The sequence below is a fragment of the Delphinapterus leucas genome, chromosome 9 (genome assembly GCF_059928025.1).
Source record: "Delphinapterus leucas isolate spDelLeu-1000000601 "Yukka" chromosome 9, BTC_Dleu_Yukka2, whole genome shotgun sequence".
NCBI lineage: Eukaryota > Metazoa > Chordata > Mammalia > Artiodactyla > Monodontidae > Delphinapterus > Delphinapterus leucas.
The window spans coordinates 13,291,992-13,312,551 of NC_143137.1; the positions used below are offsets into that span (position 1 = coordinate 13,291,992).

The 20,560-nt window shown below is 35.0% G+C and overlaps 1 protein-coding gene across 4 annotated transcripts in view; it reads left to right on the forward strand.

The window, feature by feature from the left end:
* BRAF (B-Raf proto-oncogene, serine/threonine kinase) overlaps positions 1 to 20,560 on the forward strand; it is a 152,783-nt gene that overhangs the window by 97,812 nt on the left and 34,411 nt on the right. For 3 of the 4 annotated variants that reach the window (XM_089917312.1, XM_022579583.3, XM_022579594.3), the window contains exons 8-13: positions 2,528 to 2,684; positions 9,286 to 9,322; positions 13,051 to 13,187; positions 14,158 to 14,275; positions 16,395 to 16,479; positions 17,495 to 17,671. In XM_089917312.1, the coding sequence (XP_089773438.1) occupies positions 2,528 to 2,684; positions 9,286 to 9,322; positions 13,051 to 13,187; positions 14,158 to 14,275; positions 16,395 to 16,479; positions 17,495 to 17,671 (711 nt within the window). Of the gene's footprint in view, positions 1 to 2,527; positions 2,685 to 9,285; positions 9,323 to 10,691; positions 10,812 to 13,050; positions 13,188 to 14,157; positions 14,276 to 16,394; positions 16,480 to 17,494; positions 17,672 to 20,560 lie in introns of all 4 variants that reach the window. The other variant, XM_089917313.1, reaches the window with a different exon arrangement.

Sequence of the window (20,560 nt, forward strand, 5' to 3'; positions counted from 1 at the left end):
TAAAGCTGACGTAGACTGTTTTAGGACCATTCTTGAAAAAAATCAAGCAACAGATAATTTAGAGTCCCTGCCTTGTGCTCATTGCGTTATTTTTAATATCAGATATAGAAGTGTATGATTTCCATTTAGAAAAGTAACATCAACATATGAGATAATGGCCGACGATTTTAAAATAGTATATAATTATAATCTACAATTTATGATATATTATTTTAAACTGTGTGATAAATATCATCATGTTTACAGGAGAAGAGAGAATAGTGAGAGAGGGTAGTCAACATTTAATCAAGAAAGTGGGATTTGAACTGGACTGTAAAGAATTCTAGTATCTGAATGAGCATAGGAGCATGGTAATGGTGGGGGCACAGGGGCAAGGGGAGAAGGGAGGTACAAGCAGCATATCTTCATCTTCTAGTATACCCATTTTCTTTAGATTTGCTAATAAAATATATTAGATTTAATCCAGGTTTTTGCTTTTCTTACATAAAGACCGGTGTCCTTTGCATACATATTTCTGACTTATTGTGTACTACATGTGCTGTCATAGTTTTAATTCAGTAGGTTTCAAGAATGACTTGCTGTCAGTACACCAGATCAGTTGCGTTAATTAGACTACCCTATTCAGTTGTAGTAAATTCAGGCTTTTTCCACTTTTAAGTTCTAACTTAAAGTATGTTACTGCTTTGAGACTTTAAATCACCTGTAAGTAGTGTTTAAAAAGTGAGTGCACTTTCTAAAACTTTTTAAAAGCTAATATTGTCACTTCTACGTTCTTTTTACCTGCTCCCCATATCCCTTGCCAATGGCTTTTATTGGCTGTCTAAAGCAAAAATAAAGACAGCTTTGTCACAGACTAAAAATTTCTCAATTATCAGAATAAAAAGGACCAGTAGAACATGCTAATTTTCTTAAAGGCCAGTTCCATCAGCCTTACCTATAATTCTCATTGGTTTATAGCAGTTATTTATTTATTTATTTATTTTTGCGGTACGCGGGCCTCTCACTGTTGTGGCCTCTCCCGTTTCGGAGCGCAGGCTCAGCGGCCATGGCTCATGGGCCCAGCCGCTCCGCGGCATGTGGATCTTCCCAGACCGGGGCATGAACCCGTGTCCCTTGCATCGGGAGGCAGACTCGCAACCACTGCGTCACCAGGGAAGCCCCTATAGCAGTTTTTTAAAGTACATAATATTTTATTATTTTTATTTCCCTTCTAAGTGGATTCATTTACATAAAGTCAAAATTTCTTTCCCTACCCTTAAAAGTGTGCTTCAAAGAAGCACAGATTCTTGTTCGGATTCTATTAACATATTTTATTTAGAAGCTTTTTGTCACTATTTGGCTTCTTTGGCTGTTTCAACCTTTATCTAGTCCTTTTCTACTGTATTTTCTTCTCATTCCTCTCTAAACCCTCTCCCGTCTTAAAAATGTCTTTTTACTCCCTCAACATTGTCTTTCTGGCTGTCTTATTAACCACTAGATAATGCTGATTAGTTACAGAGTTCGCATAAGATGGGGTGCAACAATAACCAATCTCTGAAGAGAGGCTGTTAGCACTGAGTCATTCATTGGTCCTGGTGGAGCTCACTAAGACAGTCACACCTCATCAGTCAAGTGACACTCATTTCTTAGCTCCCTAGGATATTCCTTCTGAGGGGCACAGACTTCTCACAGGTGCTTACAATCTATTCTCAAAACTTTAATGTGCTCTGTGAGTGCCGGGTTCATTTTGGGAGCAGTGAGAGATCATAGACTTTGTTTTTTATCCACAGTACCAAAATAGGTCACTCTGTCACCTGTTTTGATGGTTTCATCAAAAAGCAGTTTTTACAAATATTTACTTTAATGCTTAATATATTATTTTCCTGTGTGTCTTGTATCGATTATTGGTCATGGTAAACATTTCAAAATATGAGAGATTGACACTCTGAGAATCATCTTTTGAATTTGGAAATGATCTTTTGCTATTATTGTTCAGGATTTTAATTCAACTCTTGTATAAAGCAATAGGTATATCTTTTAGGTCATGAAAAACACATGTATGTTTTTAAAAGATTTATAATTTCCTAATACTGAAACTTCCCATAAAAAGTTCATTTTAGTAACTTCAACTATCAAGAAATGGCAAAGGTAGAAAAATTGGCAGACATTATTCAGTCACTGCCTACCTAGAGCATTTTTGTTTAACTTTAAAGGACAAGAGTTTCTTCAGCTGATTAACAACAGGTAATTTTTAGCCATTTGTAGATTTCTCTGGAGTTTTCTGGATAAGAATCAGTGTTCTTATCATTGATACTCCCTGGAGTGTCTTCTTGAGCAAAGCAGCTTTGTCAGTGTTAGTTGCAAGCACATATTAGTTTTTTAAACTAACACTTTTAAAAGCCATTACTGCTGGATTTTTAATGCTTTATTGTAAAGATTTTATTTGAGAATATGAAAACAAGAAAATCTTTATATCATCCATTTTTCTATGTTATTATCTCTATAAAGTTGCTCTGAATCTTATCTTCCAATCACTTGATTTTTCCAGGCCCCCAATTCTCACCAGTCCGTCTCCTTCAAAATCCATTCCAATTCCACAGCCTTTCCGACCAGATGAAGATCATCGAAATCAGTTTGGACAACGAGACCGGTCCTCATCAGCTCCAAATGTGCATATAAACACCATAGAACCTGTCAATATTGATGTAAGTATCCAGCAGTGCTCGAACTTAGAAAATTCAAGTGTGTTTCTTTATTTTTTCTGCTACATTTATAATATAGATCAGAAATAAGTGCCATCTTTCATTTATCACAGTTATTATAAGTGATAGACTTTTCATGAATTACAAATCAGAAAAGCCTTTTCATCTTCTCTGATGGCATAAAATATTTAACTGGCACCAAATTATAGAGTTATTCTTATTTTTTTCCTTATGACACCATCTCTGTAAAAGTCTTATCTTCATTTATTTAACAGATAATCCACTTGACCATTTTGGGGTAAAGAAAAAATAAGAATACACTTGCATATTTCCTATTTAGATCAATTTGAAATCTTTACCTAAATATCTAAAAGTTTAACTTTGAGTTAAATAACCCTTAAGGATTAATCATTACTTTATGTACTTCTCATGCAAAGCTACATTTTACCTTCTTTACTTTCTTGAGTATACCATTGGATTGCATCTCTACACAAATCAATTATTTTAGTCTCCTTCTGGGGCTGGTCACTCTTGAATTTTTTTACTTTCCCGGTTTATCTTACACACTATAAGTTAATTATGTACATTAGTGTCACTTCTTCGATTTGACCTTAACTCCTGGACAGCAGAAACCATTCCTAATATAGTTTCCTAACATAGGAACTATTAGGCACCTAACATAAGAGGTCATCAAAAAATATTTGTATTAGTAAAAGGGTTAGAAGACAAAGCAGAGGTCTGTTTCCCATAATATAGACCAGGGATCAACAAACACTTAAAGGGTCACATAGTAAATATTTTAGGCTTGTGTGTTATGTGATCTCTAATGATAGCTGTTGAACTCTGCCACTGTAGTGTGAAAACAGCCATAATACATTTTAAACAAATAGGTGAGGCTTTATTCCAGTAAAACTTGAGTAAAGCAGGTGGCCAGCCAATTGTATTTTGCCAGTCCCTGCTATAGACAAAATAGAAGGAAGAGATGCGAAAAAAGATGAGATACGCAGGATCAATCGAAAAGGACTGGTTCATTCAGCTATCAATACATCATCTCAGTAACTGAGTTACTGAAGAGAATAAAGAGCCCTTGCTATCTGAGCTGTGGTGGGGTTGGGATCACTTCTCCCAGAATTTGTACTTTAGGATAAAAAATGTGGGTTATCCTCAGTCTCTGTCTGTAATAAGCAACAAAACAAAAAAGCCACCAAATTTGTTTGCCTTGGAAAGTAATTGTATTTAAAAAGGAATTTGAAACTGTTTCCCCATGTAAGCAGGATACTGAAGTTACTGAGGGGTCATGTGTATGTTAGAGGACAGGGGTTGTTCTCATTATACCGACATTCCTTATGTGAGTGCTCATAAGGTTGAGTAAAGAAGCAAAAATTATCCTAACAGAAAAATGATCACTAATTAACAGAATCCCTTAATATTAGTCTCCACTCACATATCCCTCCCCATTTAATACCAGCTTGCATTCCAGCCCTTTTCCATCACTATCCAACATTTCAGTGAAAACATAAAGCACGTTGATTGTGAATATGACAACAAAAAAAAAGATTTTAAGGATTTTATGAAGACTGTGAAAAAGTCACTTGGTAGAACTACTCACATCTTATAAAGTCATTGAGAAATAAGGGTACAGCAAAATTAAATTAGTCCAGTTAACAGTAAAAGAGAGAAAGTCTATAAGGATGACAAGAGAATAGGGTTTTCAAGTGAAAATGATTTAAATATCATAGGATTGATGGAGGGCTTTGAGGGAATTGATGAAGTCCTTTAAAATTTTTATAAAAATGATTAAGATTGTGATGTAAAAGATGAATATGAAATTAAGAATTTCAATTTGTGCTGTCGTAAGTTTGATATTATTACCAATAAAAACTTGATTTTTTTCTGTATTCTAAGGATTAGCATACTGTTGAAATTATAACTTAAAGTTTTGTTGAATGTAAAAGAAAATAAACTTTTTATAAATCTTAATTTCATTTTTCAAGATACATTCCCAAGTCAGACTTTCTTCCTATATTTTACTATGAAATTTTTTCTCTATTTTTATTGGGTTCATTTAAAGTAGCCTTTTCTTAATATCAATTTTTCTCAACTAATAAGTCTTCTTCTATCTGGCTAGACCTGAATACAAAGGAAAAAAAAAATAGGAGAGGGAAATATGGAAATAAGGAGATTGTGTGAAATAAGAAATCAAATCTTATGTTTACGTTAGATCTATTGTCAGTATGTTCAAAGTTGTTACCTTTGTATTTACTTTCAAAACTGACGTTCTTTTAGACTGTTTCTCTTTATGTCTTAGTGTTATTAAGTTTCTCCTATTCTCTTAGGCTTGAACATTTGGAGTGTCATCTTTATATCTTGCTTTTTCATCTTCCCCTATAAGCAAATAGTCATAAGGTATCACCTTTCCTTTTGATATACGTCTCAAATTTGTTATTACTACCACCATTTGGGCCCATATTTCTTCACTTGAACTACTTATTGCATTAATCTCCTAAATAGATTTCCTGCCATTGATTTCTCTCTGCCCATTTCCATTTTTATTGCTGTTATCAGAATAATTTTTTATAAGACCTCTATCATCATCTGTTCCTTTGTTCCAAAACTTCCATTTACTTCCCATTGAAAACTATAAGCCTTCTAGCATTTCATTCAGTTTCAGTCATTTCCTTCAATTTCAGTCATTATTTGTCATTTATTATTCCAGTAAACCAGATTTAATATTTACTCTGGTATAGGCACTGTGTCAGAATAGGGAATTAAGATGAATTAGCACAGTTTTTGCCCTCAAGGAGGTCACAGTCTAATGGAAATGGATGAATCAGCCATATAAATAAATAAACACAAAATATACAGTGATAGTTTATAGAAGGGGATGATAAACCCTACCTGGTTAAATCTAGTAATGTTTAGCAGAGAAAGGACAACATTTAAGCCAGACTGTAGAAGATGAATAGGAAGGAGTTGGAGTTTATTCAGTGTACTTGGTGGGGGTTTTAAGAAGGAAGGGCGTTTGTTAAGGAAATGGTATGTGCAGAAATATAGAAGTACCTTTATGTGGGTTGTAATGAATAGTTGGTATTGTAGGAGTTTAGGGTTCAGGAAAAGGGTGGGTAATGGTAGAGGATGAAACTAAGTAGGTAGAGTCCACACTGAAAGACATTATGTTATTATTCTGAGGTCACTATAGTAGTTGGTAATGGGGGTCCAATAAACTGAGTGGGAAAGAAAGTGATCAGCTCTTTACTTTAGAAAGTTCTTTTGAATTAGTGAGAGATTTGATAGGCACGATTGTTAGGATGGATACTATAAATGGCTACTGTTAATGCTTACTATGTGCTAGGTACTTTACATAAATTTTTTTATTCTCTCCTCACAAACACTTGTGAGTTAAGTAGTAGTATTTTCCTTATTTTACTGTTAAGAAAATTAGATTTAGAGATATCAAGAAACCCCAGATCACACAGGTGATAAATGATTGAAATGGGGTAAAACCTGGCCTTTCTTTCTTATCTCAATCACTGTTCTATATAGTAGTAGAGGAGAGAAGTGAAAGAGATGAGAGGTAATAAAAGATAATGCCTAGGGACTTCCCTGGTGGCACAGTGGTTAAGAATCCGCCTGCCAGTGCAGGGGACACGGGTTCGATCCCTGGTCTGGGAAGATCCTGCATGCCGCGGAGCAGCTAAGCCTGTGCACCACAACTGCAGAGCCTGTGCTCTAGAGCCCATGAGTCACAACTACTGAGCCCACGTGCCACAACTTCTGAAGCCCACGCACCTAGAGCCCGTGCTCTGCAACAAGAGAAGCCACCACAGTGAGAAGCCCGTGCACTGCAACAAAGAGTAGCCCCCTCTCACCACAACTAGAGAAAGCCTGCACACAGCAAAGAAGACTCAACGCAGCCAAAAATAAATAAGAAATGGTAATTTAAAAAAAAAAGATAATGCCTAGAGTTGTCTGGCTTAGGTGGATAGATAGTATTTATTCTATCCATTAAGATAGGAAATGCCAAAGGAAGAAGAACAGGGTTTGTAGAAATGAAAACGTTAACTTTTATTTTGGACATCTTGACTTTAAGATGTCTGTGGAACTTTCCTTGTTTAGAAGTGCAGTAGCAGTTGAACTAAGGACCTTGAGTAGAGATACAGATTTAGAAATAATTAGCCTATTTTTGTCAGTTAAAGTCATGGATGTAAGTGATATTACTCAAAGACTATATGTAAACTGAAAAGAGGGTACATGCAACCCCAGTAAACATTAACATTTGAGATACAGACAGAGACTGTCATTCTCTGTCTCCATTTTAGGCTTCTCTTCCTAACTTTAGCTTCAAATAAGTAAGAGAAAGTAGTGTTGCAGAAGCTAAAGGGAGAAAAGGGGACTTCAAGAATGCTTAAGTAGTTGATGTCAGTTGCCATTGAGACTCAAATGAGATAAGGACTGGAAATGACTATTGAATTGGGCAATTACAATGTCATTTTTACTTCATTGAGAGCTGTTTTAGAGGACTATTGGAGGATAGCAAAACCAGGTAAAGATGTGGGATTAAGTGCCAATTTTGAGAAGCTTGGCTATAAAGGAATGATGAAAGGGCCATAGATTGAAGCAGAGACTTGAGCATATTTGTATCTTCAGGGGAAGAAGCAAGTGAAGAGAGAGGTTAAAAATAACAAGAAAGAATAACTGAGGTAGTAAAATTTCTTGAACTTGGAAGTGATGTTCCTCAGAGGCTATGAGGAATTAAAGATGAGCATAACTAGCTCCGCAGCTCTTTACAGGCAGTATGACCATGGGCAGATGACTTAACCTTGAGGCCTAGTGTCTACCCCTTGTAGTGATTTGAAAATGCTTATTGTTCTTGGCACAAAATAAGAATTCAAAAATTATAGCTAATATTATTATACAAATGTTTGTAGATATAGAGGCAGAACAGAATGTTCTTTGATAGCTTCTGTTTTCTCTGTCATGCTAAAAAAGGGAAGAGATATAAGTAAGAAAAGAACCCCATAGGAGATTGGCAAAAAGTTTGAAATAGCCAGTATTGGAATACTAGAAGATCCTATTTAACCTAGGTCACATAGATAAAGATTGTCAAGGAGCTTTAAGAACATATTTGAGATTGGAAAATATAAGTTTATGGTGGTTACTAGCAGTAGGTTGTCTAGAAGACTTTTTTTTTTTTTTTTTGCCACGCCTCTCAGCTTGCAGGATCTTAGTTCCCCGACCAGGGATTGAACCTGGGCTACGGCAGTGAAAGCGCAGAGTCCTAACCACTGGACCACCAGGGAAGTCCTCCTCTGCTTTTCTTTTCTGCATTCCTGTCTGCCCCTCAAACCCCAACACATAGATCATCTTCTTCAAATGCTTCACCAATGGCCAAGTTCTATAGTTATTTATTTATCCTTTGAACTTACGTAGCATGAAGAATCTTTTCACCCATGCTATTTATTTGGCAATTAACTAAGCAACTTTGGCACCTTTTTTATTGTTTTCTTAAGCCCTTATTCTTATATCACATAATTTCTATGTGTGTATATCTTTCTTACACTTACATTATAAGCTCTCACGAACACAAAGTTAGTGAGACCACCATGATTTTTTATATTTATTGATAGTCACACAACCCCTAACATTAGCATCTTATTTGGAGATATGAGTATTTGTTGATTATTCTGTAGAAAATGTTAAATGCTTTATATAATACATTGAACATGACAGAAATACATCTGTAAAGAATGTGCTCTTTGTTTTAGCCTATAAACGAAAAGCTGCCTATTTGCAAAGAGACTTTGAACTTATTTAGAGACCTCATATTTAAGTTATACTGGGTAGATTAAGTTCTGTCTGTCAGGGTCCAAATTGCATTGCATTGCCAGTAGGCTCTTCCCCCACTGCCCTGCCCCACGTTGTGTGTTGTAAAAAGCTGTATTTTAATAATAAAGACAAATTTTTTTTCCCCTTCTAGTGTGTCCTTACACATTTATATTTTTATAATTGTATTAGTGTACATTTAATTTTGTATTTTTTATTGTAAACATGTTTTATGAGTCAAGCTTCATAATTGTTTTAGTAGCTACATAATACTTACTAAATTGATACACTATAGTTAACCAATATGTCAATATGCCTAAAATAGGGAAATAATTTCTGGGTTTTTAGTATAATGGATAATGTTGCACTAAACATCTTTGTGCATATCATTTTTTTCTTCTGAATTATTTCCTTAGGAAAAATTCCCAGAAGTGGAATTACAGGATCAAAGGGTATGAACATTTTATGGCTCTTAATATGTGCCAGTAGAATTTTTTTTTAAGAATTAATGCAGCCATTGGTTTTGAATGGCCTGAAATGGATTTCAGCATTTCATCAGGACTAATAATCCCTTCAATCTAGGGTTAGGTTGGCGAGTGCTTCAAATTTTTTATTTTATCATGTTCACTAGCTAATTCCATATTCTTTCTGTTTTGTGAAGTAATTTATAAGGCAGGTATTATTTTGAATTAACCTTTCTGTGAATGCTTAGTGGAAAATAAAATTTTATTACTTTCTTACCATATGCTTTGATTAAATATACATTACTATTTATTTGTAGGACTTGATTAGAGACCAAGGGTTTCGTAGTGATGGAGGTAAGTGGTGATTTCAATTTTTAAAAAAAATCAGGGAAAAATGCAATTGCTTTGCTGCTTGTCTCCTTTATATTTGCTTCTTTCATGAAACACAGACACAGAGAAAAATGTGCAGAGAAAAACCAAAAATTGTTTGCTTTTCAGTAGTATTTATCATTTATCTCTAATAAAATTTTAACTAATTCATAGCCAGAGAAAAAGAGAGGACATAAAAGGGAGTCTTAAATGTACTATCTACAGTTTTTTAGATGTTGTTTTCGAGGAGAGATCCTTAATTATTTTACCCACTTTATTCCTTACCACCTCCACTAATAATTAAAGATTGAGCTTACAACCAGTTAAAACTTGACTCCCCTACATCATTCTTGGGGAGAATCCCTGGGGTTACCTGCTACAACTTGCCAGTTTGTTAGACATTGTCAGCCACTTCCCTTCAGCTTTCTAGAAGGCTTTGGAATATATACTTTATAGCATGAACCCCTAATAGAAAAGCCTAGTTCCCCTTTTACTAGTCCAGTAGATAAAATAAGCAAATGAGAAACTGAATTGAGATTTCTTACAGAATTTTCATCAGATGTTCACTCTAGCACACAGTGAAAATTGGGAGCATAGCAAAACATTACTTTAGAAAATACTTTTTAAATAAGATTTTACCCCCGTAAGATTTTTCTAAGAGATGGTGTTTGAAACTGTCTTGACGTTTTCTTCCAGGTGGTCCTTTATGCTTACCTCTTCAGCTGTCTTCTATTTAATAAGGAAGCCCTACAATACCTGCATATCTTGTTTAGAGTTGGTCTCTTCACTGTGACCTGCTTTATATTCAAAATATCTAAGCCCAGACTCAAAGATACTTTATGTTGAATAAACATTGAGTAAACCATCTTTTGTTGTAATATTTATATATACCTGTGGACCTACCAAAATAATAAGCCTGCATTATGTACTCTGGACTTAGTATTTACTATAGCACATAGTTATAAAAGTTTTTTTTTTCCTGTTTGTTGTTCCATGAACCCACCAATTAATGTTGCTGCCAGTATGACTTTCATATGTCTTAATAGCTGTGGCTTTTGATAATTTTGCCCAATACATCCAGCATTTAAATGTTGCCATCATGTTAGCATCACAGAGTTAACTTAGTCATAAAAATTGCCTGCTTAGTACCAAAAATCAAATGCCATTTCTTATCCTTTTTGTGAATCACTTTATAAAGAATCATTGGAATTTTATGAAAATAAGCAGATTTTTTAGACATCCAGAATTATTTTGTGAAGCAGGCTTCAACTCATTTATTCCCCGTGACTTCTTTCATTTCTTCTGTGTGTCTGTCTTCCTGTGTTTGCCTGCCCCTCTCTTTTTCTTCTAACAGCCCCTTTGAACCAGCTGATGCGCTGTCTTCGGAAATACCAATCCCGGACTCCCAGTCCCCTCCTACATTCTGTCCCCAGTGAAATAGTGTTTGATTTTGAGCCTGGCCCAGTGTTCAGAGGTAGTTGGGCTCTTCTTTCTTGTTTTCACCCAAAGCAAACTAAATATAAACAACAGATACTGTTTGTGCCTCACCCTCACAGTGTGTGTTTGTAAGTGTGAGAGTTTTCAGTACTAAATTTCTGCTTGGCCTGGCTGGAATGCTCTGAATGTGCTTCTCACACATACTCACTACCACAAGCTTTCTGTATGCTGTCTGTCGTAAATTTTTAAAAGCAAGAAAATTCTGAGTTGAGATTTCCATCTTGTTTTTTGTTATATTACTTACTTTTTGGTCTTGATTATTTCTTAAACTCGGTGGGTGACAGTAAATAATGTGGGGAGGGGCTTCTTCAAGTTGAATTTATTTTACTTTAATCCATTTAGGTGATAACCTTGATGGCTGCTAATAATGGTTATCAATTTTTTTGGTTTTTAAAAAAAGTGGAAATCCCTATTATGAGTTCTTACTAGACTTTTTGCTTTATTCTTCTGTAATATGTGTCCTTTTTTTTAAAACGTAGGAACATGTATATTTTATATCAAAGGTAGGGAACCTTGTTATAACCTTGTTATATTCACTAAGAAAGAAGATCTGTAATATATTTGGGGTATTTTAGCATACTTCAGAAAATTAGGATTTATACTTTGAGTTATGCCCTCATGTGAGGAAAAAGTTAGCAGTATAATTTCACTCATCCATTTTATCTTTTCCATCCTTTAATTACTGGTTAAACTGATTTTTAAAAATTTAAGTCAAAATTTAGATGGGTATCTTGCTGTAAATATTTTTAATGAATTATATTTATTGGCTTTTCCTAGTTAGTGTCTTTTAACTTATTCTGAATGTAATGGTGGCATTTCAGATTTTTGCTCTCTCAGCCCAACTTTCTCAGAAAATCCGTGGAATGGGCTGGAAGTTATAGAGTACTGAGTAGTGTAATTAAAGTAAGTGATACAGCACTGAGTAGATCAGAATTGTGAAGCCTGGGTAAGCAGTTAAGGCTTTATGATGTTGAAAATTATCAGTGGAAGGCAGAATATGGATTGTGCTCTAATTAATAGACATTCCAGATACCATTTTCTTTTAGAAAATTGCATGTGAGGTCATGGAAATTCCACATGATGACATATGTGGTGTAGTAATGAGAAAAGTTCTACACAGTTTTAACATTTAAATGTTGCCATTAGTATTCTGATCCTTGTTCTTTGAAAGATAGTGACTTTTTAACTAGAGAATAGTTATCTACTTTTTTAAGAAATTGAAGTCTTTTTGTTCTGTATGTGCAAACATTACCTAGCATCTCAGTCCTACTTAGCTATACTCAGGCCCCACTAGGAGTCATTGCTCTGAACCCCTCTGAACCAGGTGCTTTCTGTACATGAATTGAGATTTTTGCTCAATCAGCATTTGGAAAAATGTCCATCACAAAGGTATGCAACCCTGCCAACTGAGTCCATTTTCAAAGAGTGTACCCCTTGGACTCATTTGGCTGATAAAATTTTTCCATTTGTAGTAACTTGGCTGAGAGGCCACAGCACTTACCTTGGCCTCATTTTATAGGCAGAGGTTTTTCAGAAAGTCTTGAGAAACCTGCTTGGCTTTGTTTGCATTAACTTTGTTATGCAGGTAAAATTTCATCTTTGTTTAGCAAAATAAGCCTCCAGGAACCAATGAAAGTGACCAGTATCTCTCACTCTTAAATAGTATAGTATGTAGTATAGGATTTTTAAAAATTTCAGTGACTAATATGAAAGAGCCAAGTAATGTCAACATTATGGCCGTTATCAGAATATGTTTCCATTTGGGGAATTTCTATCTTTTTTTTAATTGATAGGCTGTTAAGGTAACATAATTAAAAGTTTATTTTTTATATTCGCTTTTAAGTTGATTTTGCTTCTTGTTTTTTGATCAAAGAAAAAACTTGGGAGTATTTTTTAGTGTTTATCTCTTATTTTAAAAAGATTATTTTTCTCCTAGACTCTGCACCAATAAACAAAGTGTATATCTGTAATCAGACGTTTTAAAGGTCATTAAATTGACCAGAAAGCTAAAAGTATAAAACTAAAAGAAATTATAGTTTTTTAATTTAAAGCTAGTCACCAAATGAGGCTCCTTTTTTGCCTGTCCTTTCCAAATGGTATTAGAACATATACTGAATTTTTAAAATAAGTCTAAATCTCCCTCTACCCTCTGCCCCCAATAAGCTAATATACTTGATCCTCCTTTAATAGATATATTTTTCCTTTCACTAACTTAGGATCAACCACAGGTTTATCTGCCACACCTCCTGCCTCATTACCTGGCTCACTCACTAATGTGAAAGCATTACAGAAATCTCCAGGACCTCAGCGAGAAAGGAAGTCATCTTCATCCTCAGAAGACAGGAATCGAATGGTGAGAGTATATGATATCTTTTTTCCTCTAAGTTCTGTCTTCTTAGAAGTCATAGCCAAATGTAATGTCACCTTTTAGATATATGATATCTAGTGGCATATATGTCCATATTTGACACAGAATTCCCATAATCAAATAAATTTAAGAGCTGATAGTTTTTTGCTTAAAAACAAAACACAACACTCATTTTTGCTCTCAACTGTAATATAATTGAGTAAAAGGCAGTTTTGGAAGAGCAAGAATAGTGTTGTTTCTAAACTATGGAAAGAGAGTAAGCTAGTATTTTAGGAGGCATGATTAGGCATGTATGTTCTAAAGAGTTGGTCTGAAATACAAATATCTACCAAAGGACATTCTTCCCTAATGAAAAATCAGCTATCTGCTGTAAAGTAAATCTATATTAAAAACTAATCATTTTAGCAATAGTATATGTTGGATATGTGGGTCCTTTATCATCCCAAGGTGATTGTATATGTTGATAATTTTTTTTAAGAGAGAGATTGGGTCAGATAAGATATATGAGGAAATTTAGCACTGACAGGGAGAAAGTAATTAGATTATCAACAGCCATAGCATGTTAACTTTTTGGCCTTTGGAGCCAAAACTAGTCACAAATGTATAGCACTTATCTTGCTCCTAGTAGTCTTCCAAATGATAAAAAAGCTGCTTTATTTTATTGATTTTAATAATAAAATTTAATAATAGTAACATTTCTGCTCATACCCAATAAATAATTTTTATTTTTTAATAAACTGTTTCCACCCTAATACTGACTTAGGTCTTAAACTTAAGTTCTATATTGTAAGAATCATCCTTCTATTATTCCTCTAGAGTGTGGGGTTTTTTCCAAAGCTCTTGCTCTCTTCCTAACTTATGTCCCTTTCAGGAATAGGGAAATGTACTTAGTGTGAAGCATAAGATATTTCTTTTTTGTTTGCCTTGGCTTGACTTTTGCACTATTTTTATCAAGAAAACACTTGGTAGACGGGATTCAAGTGACGATTGGGAGATTCCTGATGGGCAGATCACAGTGGGACAAAGAATTGGATCCGGGTCATTTGGGACAGTCTACAAGGGAAAGTGGCATGGTATGTATGTAATACGGTGACCTTGTCACAAATTATAATAATAGAATATAATAACTTTTGTAAAAATATATCAAAGGGAGTATTCACTGTTTGCATCATTAAGCTAATTTTGATCAGATGCAAGAGTCCTCCAAAGGTTTATAACAGAAATTATGGGAAATAAAAACTGGATTCACAGCAGCCAGAAGTTTAATCATTATACTACAGTAATAATTTTTAAAGATGATCCTCCAGATGAGCTAGTCCCCAAGATTTTTTATTTTTATGTCTTTCTGCTGGTAATTTTATTTGTATTATAAACCACAAGTAAACATATAAAAAGAGTGCTTACCAAAGGAAAGAGTGGGCAGTAAACATACAAAAAATGTTTAGTCTCACTAGTTGTGAACGAATTACAAATTCAAAAAATAGAAATCATTATTGCCTCTCGAGTGACTTATATTTCTTTGAAAAGATAATCAAATGGACAAAGGTTTTTTTTTAAATTGATTATATTTAGAGTTGTGATTGTAATGCTGCTGGTGGAAACATAAATTGCTATGAATTTTCTGGAGGGCAGTTTGGCAATATGTATATAGAGCCAACAATTCCATTTGTAGAACAGAAACAAACAGATGTGTGTGCAAGTATATTCATTAGAGATTTGATATTAATGAAAAATGGAAATAAGTGCTCATTAATAGAGGAAGGAATAAATAAATTGATAACCTCCATATATGATTATATAGAAATTAAAATGGTATGGTAGATGTCTATTTTATGGAAAAGTGTATGTAGTATATTTTAAAAGCAGCACGTATAATATCCCATATTATGATGCTACATATAAATATATATAACATAATTTTTTAAATGACCGTCAGTATTTTAGTATATATCTTTTTAGGTTGCCTTTTTCATATGAATTTATAAATATTTATGCTGCATACGTATAAAAGCCTAGTAGGGTATACATCAATATGTTAACAATGGTCATTTCAGAGTGACATGATTATGGGAAATTTTATTCCTTTTGCTTTCAAAATGTTTAATTTTTTAATTTTAAGTTTGATTTTTTTTTTTACTATAAGCACTTTATTTGATAATCAGGAAAAATCAGTAAGTTAGTTTAATTATATTGAAATATACATGCAAAAAAGTACACATAAGTGTACAAGTAGCTAAAATTTCACAAAGTCAACACACTGTTCAATAAACAAAACATTACCAGCACTCTAGAAGTCCTCCTTATGCCCTCTGCCCCCAAGGGTAACCACTGTCCTGACCTAAACAGAAATAATACAGGATGTACTCCTTTGTATCTGGTCCTTTTTACTCAATATTGTTTATAAGATTCATCTATATTATTGTATGTAGTTGTAGGTTATTCATTCTCTATATAGTGTTCATTGTGTGACTGTAGCATGACTATCTACTGTGTGATGAGCATTTGAATAGTTTCCAGTTTGGGGCAATTATGGCTGCTGCTTCTATGAGTATTCTTAGTACCTGTCGTTTGGTGAACATGTGTCCAAGTTAGTTGGTATATACCTAGGAAAGAATTGTGGGGCCCGTAGTAGGTACTGCCAACAGTGTTTCAAGTGGTTGTACCAATTTATACACCCTTTGGCAACGTGTAAGAATTGTACCTGTTTCACATGCAGTTTTGTGTTTTTTAAATAATTTTCCTAAGTAAAAAGCAACAAGTGATCCATGGATTTGAAAAGGTGTTAAATACTCTGATAAAGAAGTCTGCAGTTTTCTATTTTAGCCAAGTTGCATTGGGCCTGTCTATTGCAGTTTTAACATTCAGTTAGTGAATGTGTCTAATTTAGTTTTGTTAAATAACTAGGAAAATATCATGGGTGTTTAATTGGTTAAACTAAATTTCCAGGGGAAAAATGAGATTGGCTGTTTTTTTTGGATTGGTATTTTGAAATACTAGTATAGGAATATTATTGTTAGTTTAGTTTTTATCCTTAGAAAATTAATGCAGTTTAGGAAGTTAAGGTATAATTTATTTGCAGTTTTATAATGGTATAGTTTTAAGGCTGTGGTAATTAGTGAAAATACCCTAGTTTTTTTATATTTTTAAATTTTAAAAATTGGAATGACATTTGGAATGGCAATTACCTTTTAGGTGATGTGGCAGTGAAAATGTTGAATGTGACAGCACCCACACCTCAGCAGTTACAGGCCTTCAAAAATGAAGTAGGAGTACTCAGGTGAGCTTGTGTGAATCACGTTTTCCAGAGAAGTTATCTTGATCAACTTGTGTTTTCCAGTGGTAGCCACTGTTAGCTTTACAGACTTACTTAAAATGAATAAAACAAAGTTTGTCTGAGTATATTTTGTCTTTAACTGTATTCTTTTAAGTGGTATGCAATATTACATAGTACAGCTGATAGAAATATTAATCCTAGAGTGAATTAATGGAAATACAGTGTTCTGATCACGAGAAGTAATACTTCCACTTATGGAGACAATGCTCTCAAAATTCTAAGCTTATCAGAACACATTTAGAGATTGTATCAAGCCCTGGAACTTGAGGAAAATTAACAAACTAGAACATGTCCAGGCAAGGACAACTTAGGTGGGAAGGATTCTGGAACTGTAACTTAGGGAGAAAATAGTCAACAGAACTGAGAATATTTGGGTCCATAGAAGGCTGTTATGTTCAAGAGGATATAAACTTACTTGTTTCATTGCAGAGAGCAGAACAGGGAATCCAGTGGCAGAAGTTGTAGGAAAATGATTTTTTCTCAACCTAAAATTTTACTAATACTAGAACCATTTTAAAAGAAAAAAAAGAGGGGACTTTCCTGGTGGTCCAGTGGTTAGGACTGCGAACTTCCACTGCAGGGGGCACAGGTTCAATCCCTGCTTGAGGAACTAAGATCCCACATGCCGCTCAGTACAGCCAAAAAAATTTCAAAAAGAAAGAAAAAGAGTAGTGGGACAGGCTACAGTCTCAGTGATAAACTTCCCATAATTGAAGGTATTTAAGGAATCTCTAGCTGCCTATCTATGGGGTATACTAAAAAAGATGTTTATGAAAAGGGTAGGATGTTAGACTAGACAATTCCTAAAGTCTCATCTAAATTTATCCTTCTGTTGGCTTTTTTAAAAATACCTTTTTCTGACAACATCTTATTAATAAGTAGACTGCTTCGGCCCTCTTTTTTAACATTTGCTAAAGTTTATCAACATTTACTATTTACTGTCACATTTCTTTTACAGGAAAACTCGACATGTGAATATCCTACTCTTCATGGGTTATTCAACAAAGCCACAACTGGCTATTGTTACCCAGTGGTGTGAGGGCTCCAGCCTATATCATCATCTCCACATCATTGAGACCAAATTCGAGATGATCAAACTTATAGATATTGCACGGCAGACTGCACAGGGCATGGAGTAAGTTCCATTCTGTTAAATCTCTTGTAAGTTACTTTTGAAGACCATTGAGGATATTTTAAAGGTTTTAGCTATTATTTTTTGACTTACATTTTCAGTTACTGTCCAGCAACATGTAGACACTTTTAACTAATGGCTAGCAATATGATATTTGAAATAAAATAGTCTCTGTCTAGTATAGTCTTCAAAACATATATCAAATATTTGATAATAAATATATGGCTACAAATTTATGTTTAGCATGCTGTAATTTAGCTAAGCAATAAGGGTTCAAAAGACAAAAATAGGCCAAAAAAAAAAACCCACTAAAAAGTCAGTAACAGTTATTGAAGTATATAAAATGATTGTTAGTTATCCTTTCAAATTTTTTCCACGTACCCATATTTTCTATTGCAAAATGATCATCTGTGTGAAATAAAGTAAAAGTAAAATAAAATGAAAGTCTGCATTTTGATCCTTTTTGAGGATTTCAAGTTGACTTGTTCATATCCATTGAATTTTGCTGTGTAATTTAAAAGATAAAAAGTTACTCTAGGGGCTTCCCTGGTGGCGCAGTGGTTGAGAATCTGCCTGCTAATGCAGGGGACACGGGTTCGAGCCCTGGTCTGGGAGGATCCCACATGCCACGGAGCAGCTGGGCCCGTGAGCCACAACTACTGAGCCTGCGCGTCTGGAGCCTGTGCTCCGCAACAAGAGAGGCCGTGATAGTGAGAGGCCCGCACACCGCGATGAAGAGTGGCCCCCGCTTGCCACAACTAGAGAAAGCCCTTGCACAGAAATGAAGACCCAACACAGCAAAAATAAATAAATAAATTTATTAAAAAAAAAAGTTACTCTGTAAAATTTATCATGGGTCAAAATAGGAAACTGACTACGAAGAATAAATTTTGCATGCAAGTACAAATAGGTAAATCAAAAGGTAAAATTAAATAAATTTTGAAAGCACTTAGATGAAAAAATTTAAGTAAAATATGTTTGAAAGTTCCATAGGTAGTTTAAAAATATGCATGTGTCTTAAGTTAATCTAACATTTTATAGTATACAAATGGCTTTCACATGCATAGGCCATTATGTCATTTAATCTTTATAATGTTATGAAGTAGATTTTTTTTTTTTTTTTTGCGGTACACGGGCCTCTCACTGTTGCGGCCTCTCCCGTTGAGGAGCACAGGCTCCGGACGCGCAGGCTCAGCGGCCATGGCTCACGGGCCCAGCCTCTCCGCGGCATGTGGGATCCTCCTGGACCGGGGCACGAACCTGTGTCCCCTGCATCGGCAGGCGGACCCTCAACCACTGCGCCACCAAGGAAGCCCAGATATTTTTATTTTATGCTTACAGATAAGGAAACAGGCTTCTAAATGACTTGTCTAGACTCCACATTTAATAAGCAGCAGCAAAGGTGTTTAAGTCAGGATTTTTGACTCCCAAACTATTATTCTTTCCCCATAACCACTATAACCACTATACTGCTTTTACATTATAAAATTAGAATAAAAAAGGTAAAAGAGTATACATGTACTAATGCCTAAAACTCTGACTCAGGATCATTTGTAGCAAATAAGCATAGAACCAAGACTCAAAACCAGATCTAGCTGTTAAATCTTCCCACTGTCCTACCCTCTCTGTCTCAAAACTAGGCAATACATCTGTAATTTAGATTGTTTATAAACCTGTATTCAGCCAAAATCCTTATTGCAGCAAATTATTACCTTATTCAATAACATTACCACTTATCCAGTAGACTTAAAACAATCCCACCTCTGAATCTGAATCTGTTCAAATCTGAAAGATTATATTAAAATCTTGCAAAGAGGGACTTCCCTGGTGGTACAGTGGTTAAGAATCCGCCTGCCAATGCAGGGGACACAGGTTTGAGCCCTGGTCCGGGAGGATCCCACATGCTGTAGAACAACTAAGCCTATGGGCCACAACTGCTGAGCCTGCGCTCTAGAGCCCGCGAGCCACAACTGCTGAGCCCATGTGCCGCAACTACTGAAGCCCACACACCTAGAGCCTGCGCGCCGCAACATGACAAGCCACCACAATGAGAAGCCCGTGCACCACAACGAAGAGTAGCCCCTGCTCGCCACAACTAGAGAAAGCCTGTGTACAGCAATGAAGACCCAATGCAGCCAATTAATTAATTAATTAAAAAATCTTGCAAAGAGTAAACCTTGGCCAGAATGGTAAACATTGAGAGAGAAACAAAGCTTGTTCTGCTCCCACCCCACCAGTCTCTTTGCTGTTTCTTCAGCAGGCCAAGCATGCTCTTTCCTCAGGGCCTTTGTACTTGTTATTTTCTTTTGGGGATAAGTTCTCATGCCACAAATATTCATAGAGTTTCTCTCTTTTGTCTCTGTTCAAATGTTGCCTTTTAAAGGAAGCCTTCTCTGATCACCTTATATAACATTTTCCTGCTCCACTCTGTCACTCTATACCCCATTCTTGTTTTTGTTTTTAACACCCAATTCCATATAACATATTTGTTTATTGTCTGTCATCCCCACTAGAATACAAGCTGTACCAGAGCAGGGGTCTTGTTTTGTTCATTGTTTTATCTCTAATGCGTAGAACAAGGCCTGGCCTATGATAGATACATATTACAAAAATTTAAAAATGAAACCATGATTACACACAACTGCGTATTATTGATAGGTTTACCTTCCAGAAGAGAAAGCAGTCACATCCTTGTCATATCAAAACTGAGAAATGTCAAGAAAAGGAAAAATAGTCAAAGAAGTAATAGAGAATAACAAAGGGGAAATGCTTTTGCTATACACAGAGGCAGCAGAGAATAGTATTAAAAATTGTTTTAGAAACAGTAAGGAGGCAGTTGAAGTGCCAGTGTCGATTAAGGTAAGAAGTGACAGGAGAGAAGAACACTATCAA